General features: G+C 39.9%; 1 protein-coding gene across 2 annotated transcripts; it reads left to right on the forward strand.

The window, feature by feature from the left end:
- The first annotated feature begins 890 nt into the window (after positions 1 to 890).
- tcof1 (treacle ribosome biogenesis factor 1) lies at positions 891 to 6,431 on the forward strand. Of its 2 annotated transcripts, XM_039812545.1 has the most exons (9): positions 891 to 990; positions 1,109 to 1,209; positions 2,514 to 2,566; positions 2,668 to 2,720; positions 3,232 to 3,290; positions 3,421 to 3,595; positions 4,652 to 5,761; positions 5,849 to 5,961; positions 6,054 to 6,431. In XM_039812545.1, coding segments are annotated over exons 1-9 (1,701 nt in total). In that variant the 5' UTR covers positions 891 to 989; the 3' UTR covers positions 6,090 to 6,431. The 2 variants fall into 2 exon arrangements, with proteins under 2 accessions (XP_039668479.1, XP_039668478.1); XM_039812544.1 differs by having other exon boundaries at positions 949 to 1,209.

The raw sequence follows: 6,431 nt of genomic DNA on the forward strand, positions 1-6,431 counted from the left end.
ATTACAGTAATGTGTGTTGGGTCATGCGCGTATCCACTCCACCTTTGACAGTTAATTGCAACTACAGTCTTGAGGCAACTTGCAAACTCTCGCGTTATTATTATCTATTAGGCTATCGAACAGATTAATTGGGGTTTCTGTCTAATAAAGTCACCGCAATACCGGCTCGTGCTGCTCTTCCGACGTAACTGCGCTCGTTCCTGACGAAAAAGGGTCAGCGCTTAAATTCTTTAAATCAACCTTCGCCAAGTATTTTAATCTGGTTGCTGCCAAATGTTCTGACCATGCGCCCTCCAGCCAAATCAGGCAGGGAAAATGATTATAGTCCAGTCTGCAGGAGGCTATTCTTTGTCATTAGGCTACCGGAGGCAAGTGCTTATGCAGTCAATGCAAGTATCCCTCTCCAAAAACCACTGGAACAACAATGTTTGCTAAACCTAATGGGTAAAAAAAAAAGCCCCACTAATGAATGAATTTTTTTTAACAATATACAAATCCGACGTTTAAATAATAATCGATCATACAATCCCAAAATCCAAGGTCAATATTAAGGAATGATGTATTAATCCTATTATATGTTACCAGTTCAACAGCACATAGGCCTACAGTCAATATTGGATTTTTAATTGGTGTAAGTTGACTACAGGCTATGTGCACACTCCTAGCATTTCCCCATAAATCAGCTAATAATACATGTTTAACATTTGGTGTGAAGCCACATATCTTCCAGACAGTCAAAAAAAGAATCTGACCAGAAACTACAAAGGACCCTGAAAAGACTTCCCTACATAATAACTTAATGGGATATTTTGTATTAGCAGAGGAGGGCTTTATTTGAAATATAAATATTTTGCATGGACTTCTGACAGCCTGTGCCCTGGTTTAATATGGGCTGTTTCGCGGAAGAACTACATATCCCACAGTGCATTGCTGCGGCAAAAGGAACCACGTCCTGAGTTCAGAGTTCAACATGCTAACATGCTTGTTTCAGTAAGTGGAGTAGCAGTGACTCTGCAGTGTGTGTACAGTTTGTTTTAATATGAATATACTTTTAAGTTAGTCGTGACTTTTGCGTGTTTATTTTGTCTTCGTGTGTCGAACATGTCAGTGGACGCATCAAAGCACGAGCTGACCCATCTAATCTACCGCCATTTGAAGGAGCATGGTTTCCACTCAGCTGCAGATGAGCTACAGAGGCACAGCCTACAGGTCAACAACACGCACACACACACACACACACACACACACACACACACACACACACACACACACACACACACACACACACACACACACACACACACACACACACACACACACACACACACACACACACACACACACATTGTGTAACGTACTCTGGTGGAGTTTGCATCAATGTTTCCGGTGATGAAATGGAAACACTTCCAGTGATCACTCACTTGAAAAGTTGAATTGCCGTTACAACCTGTTAAGTGTACAACGACTTTAGTTTCTTTTTTACAGTCTAGGTAGGCTACTACAGTATTTTGTCACGCGTTAAACTATCCAGGCTTCAAAATTAACATTTTCGTCTACCAGCCAAATGGCTAATGAATGTTCAAATATTACCAGCCATTCAATAGATTACCATTGGGTTTTTTGGCTGGTGAGTGAAGCAAATCTACCAGCCACTTGCATATTTCACCAGCATTTGGCTGGTAAACGGTGCTAATTTAGAACCCTGAAACTATCCTCCAGTTATCGTCACACAGACGTTGTTATGATAATGTATAACATTACTTAAAATATAGTGTAACAGTGTGCTTACTTACATTCCTACACTCTTTCAGAGTTAACTCCCACACTGCAGTTTTCAAACTGCTAGTCTTCTGTTCATCCCACTGTATTTTTGTTTCATGTGCATTCATGTTTTTTTTTTGGGGGTGCATTTAGGAGCTGTTATTGTCAGCCAGTCAGGACCTAGTAATGTTGCTGGTGATTAGGTCTTAAAAATGGTTTCACAGTAATTATGACATGTGTAGACAGACCTAAGTGCTGCCCACATCATGTTTTTTTTCAGCAGTTCAAATTGTGAGAGAGAAAAGAATGGAAAGTGTATAGTTGTACTGTACAGTTCAAACTTAATCTGGGACATTTTAAAAGATGAAATTAATAATACGAGTTGCCTTTAGTTCATAAGGCCCAGCCAGCTAAATCTAACCTTACTGTAGTTGGTAAACACAGAGCAATTTAAAAAACCACACCCTTTTTTGTCAAACACAGGATTGAGTAATATCATTATTACTTGCTCCATTGCATAACAATTATTGCTGGAATGGAGGCATCAATAATGTGATCAGTGATCAAGTGCTTTTCCTGCTATAACATGTCAAAAACAGATCTGTGAATTTGATTCATGTGGAAATGTTGAAAAAATATTGTCGTGCTAGTAAGGCTATCAACATCAGGACTGTATAATGGTATTAAATAGTATACCTAATAAACTGCCTAATCATTGCATGGTTTGATATTTAGATGTTATTTTTCTGCAGGGGGAGAAAAAAACATCTGCAACATTATTGGACATCTACAGTTCGTGGTTAAAGTGAGTATGATTTCTTAATTCTTTGCAGGAATCAAACATCTCAATTTGACTTTGTTGGTAGTGATGACATGTGTACCAAGTATTGTTTCTATTCCCGTCAGGGCCTCAAAAAAGAAAAAGCAGCTGGAGTCAGCCAAAGGGACTCCAGTTAAGGGTATGACTGCTTCTTTCTTCAACCTTACACAGCATGGAGATGGTCCAACTCTTTGTGCATTGTTTGATAATTAGATTGAATTGCTTTTTCATTTTTGAATCCTGTCAAAACCGGAGATGTGGGGGGCTGTTGAGAGGTCTGATTTGTCAGACTAGTCCCCGTTTCATTCCTTCTTTGCCTCCAACTTGTTTCAGGATGACTTGGGTTTTTCCTTCTATCAAAAAACCTTCTGATCTACTGTTTATTATTCAATGTTCCTCAACTTGCATTGACATTTGAGTGGTTAAGTCAAGTTTAAATTACAGGAAGTTAAATGATTGTGTGAATCAAAGAAAGAAACGCAGCAGCACCTCTGAGCGGGAAGCTCCAGCTGCTGCTGCATCATCAGCAGTTTTAACAGCACCTCCTGTTGCTACGAGGTTTACCCCAGTCACAGAAGAACTACGAAATGATAATCTGGTTGTGCACTTCAATACTTTTTTAACCCTTTCTACAAACTTTTTATGTACAGCCACTCTAAAGAAAAAGAAGGACAAACCTGCAAACAAAGCAGAGACACAAAAAAAGAAGGTGATTTCTTATTTTGTTTTTTCAGCCGTAAAGTTTTTTTGAATGTGACATTTAAGCCACTGGTCTAACAACTGGTCTTCAACATGTTCTTTAACTTTTTTACTAATTAGTCTGTTCTTTTCTTTTTTAGCCTGTGCCAGCGAAAAGGAAAAAAAGTGAAGGTAAATCTGCAGAAAATGTCATCAATGCGAAAAAATCAAAGACCCAAACAAACGACAAGTTGGTGGCCGCTGGAGGGGATGATTCAGACTCTGACAGCAGTCTGGATGTAGATAAATGGAAGAAAATGGTCTTACAGATGACAGGTAGGTGCCACAGACTAAATTCTTCAACAATTAGTGTCCTCAGTTCCCAAATTCTTATTGAGTGTTGTTAAAAGGAAAGGTAACACAGTGGTAAACATGCCCCTGTCCCAGCTTTTTTGGAACGTGTTGCAAATTCAAATGAGTTAATATTTGCACAAAAAAAGACAAAGTTGATCAGATTGAACATTAAATATATTGTCTTTGTAGCGTATTAAATTGAATATAGGTTGAAAAGGATTTGCAAATCATTGTATTCTGTTTTTATTTACATTTACACAATGTCCCAACTTCATTGTAATTGGGGTTTGTAAGTTACTGCTAATATTTCCAAAGACCAAGCACTGAAACAGTTCAGGGGAGCGTGCCTATGTTTTTTTTCACTGAAAATTAGGCTCTACATTCCCCAAGCCCTATGTTCCCACGTTTTTTTCAAAATTAGTCCCTATGTTCCAACAGTTCCAAGATTGTTTTCCAAAATTAGGCCCTATGTTCCCACATTTAGTTTTTCATAAATTTGTATCAGATTTTATCCCCCTTTCTCCCAATTTGGTAGCCAAATATACCCAACCTATTATCCAGTAGTAATGGACTACAGATGGAATGTAACCCTAACATAAGGCCTAATTTTAAGAAAAATCTTAGAAATGTGGGATCATAGGGCCTAATTTTCAGTGAAAAATAGTTCTTAGAAATGTGGGACCATAGGGCTGACCCCCAGTTCAGATAGCCAGATACTCTAGTCTAGGTAATTTCTGTTGTTTACATTTGAACGAGACCGAATGAAGGGTGGCGAGGTTGACATCATTAAGGGGATTGACTAACGCAGGACATGGTGGGAAATAAAAAGACAGGAAAATCTGGGTCCTCTCACTTAAAGGGAGAAAGACAAGAACCCCTCCCGTGAACGACTCCACCATGGGAAAACAGTGATGTCATACTAACAGAGCTGTGTACAGTAGCCGTGTGGCTGCCCTTTTTTTTTTTTTTTTATTTTAAGCATTTGTGCCACCTAGCAATGTTTGTTCCATGCCTTCACCGTGTTTACTCTGTCCACAGAGTCTGACATGGCCAAGATGGACACCATCAATGCTCTGGACTCGTCTGCACCGCCCGCCATTAAAAAGAGAGTGAGGAAGCCGCGGGCTAAGCCTCCTGCCAAAACCGACACTCCAGTTCAACAGAATAACAGGACAGTTGGAAAGAATGAAATGGCGGAGGAGAAAGCCACGACACAAACGGCAACAAAGAATAGTAAACCCAAGAGGAGCAGGCCAAAAAAGAGTTCACCTGTGACCTCGTCTGCCCCCCCGAGCCAAGAGCAAAACATCAACACTGTAGAGGACAGGCCAGCAGCATCCACTCTCTCCTCGTCAAAACCGACACCACAGAAAGAGAAAAGAAAAAAAGATGTAACCCAGATTGAAGAAAAAACGGATGAGACGTCTGAGCCCAAGAAGAAGAAGAAGAAAAAGGAGATGACTGAAGATAAGGTGGAAGAGAATCCAAATGAGGCCGGTGGAGATGGAAAAGACGACAGTGAAGAGCAGAGGAAGACTGTAGTCACAGAGCAAGAGTTTGCTGATAAACCTGCAGAGGAGAAGAAAAAGGCAAAAGGAACAAAGGGAGATAGTGAAATGAGCAAGACGGAAGAAGAAATCATGCGGAACAAAAATGGGGACGTTGAGAACGAGGAAATTTCCGAACCGACAGTGCAAGAAAAGAAGGCCAAGAAGAAGAAAAAGGAGAAAACTGACAGTGAGGAAAATAAAGAAGAAGAAGAAAAGAAAGCAAAGAAGAAAAGGACAGCTGGTAGTGAGGAACATTCAGAGCAAACAGTAGTAGAAGACGGAGAAAATTCAGAGCCGGTAGTTCAAGAAAAGAAAGCAAAGAAGAAGAAAAAGGAGAAACCTGATGAAGAAAATTCAGAGCAGACAGTTGAAGAAAAGAAAAAGAAAAAAAAGCACAAATCTGGTCATAATGAGGAGACGTCAGAGCAGATATTTGAAGAAAATGCAACAATGACCAATGAATCCGAGACGCCAGAGCAGGTGACTGAAGTGAAGAAGAAGAAAAAGAAAAAGGACTCATCATTGAAAAATAATAACCCAGAACCACTACCTCCACCTGACCCCGAGACATCAAGTCCTCCAACAGAGAAGAAGAAAAGTGAGTAGATAAGTCACATTAATCATGACAAAATGCAGTTGTTTTTTTGCACGTTTGTATTCACCTTTTAATTTGTCATTCTGTCAGAAAAAAGCAAGTTGAAATCCGCCGAGGTCCCAGAAACCCCTGCAGTTTCTGTCCAAGATGCTTCGGCCACACTAACCCTCCAAACGCCCTCAAGTGACACCAGCCACAAAAAGGTATCCCAGAACCCCGGTCTGAACCAACTCTCTGCTTTAGATAGTTCTTCAGTTGCTTGAATCTTTTTTTCTTTTTCTGTCATTCTTCACAGAAAAAGAAATCCTCCAAGAGTTGTGAAGATGTTTGATTCTTCATCCCTACGGAACCAAAGGATGAAGGCAACACATCCGGTCTGCCTTATTTCTAATCATATTTTAATGGTTAGAAGGATCACTTAAACATTGTAAAGAGAAAATTACTTTTCTATTTTGGTACATTTTTTTAAAATCTTTTTCATTTGTTTTGTGTGTACTGCTGTTATTTTTCACTGTTTTATCCATAGACTGTTAATATTAAGGGACAGCGCATCCGGTTCGGCCAAGTGCTGCAAATGCGGAAGTGCCTTGAACCTGCATTCTATCTGAATTCCAGCAGGGGGCGACACGTGCGGTTGCAAAAGGAGGTCTGTTTCTGTAGAAAGGCTATGATG

This window comes from Perca fluviatilis, chromosome 10 (assembly GCF_010015445.1).
Source record: "Perca fluviatilis chromosome 10, GENO_Pfluv_1.0, whole genome shotgun sequence".
Lineage (NCBI taxonomy): Eukaryota > Metazoa > Chordata > Actinopteri > Perciformes > Percidae > Perca > Perca fluviatilis.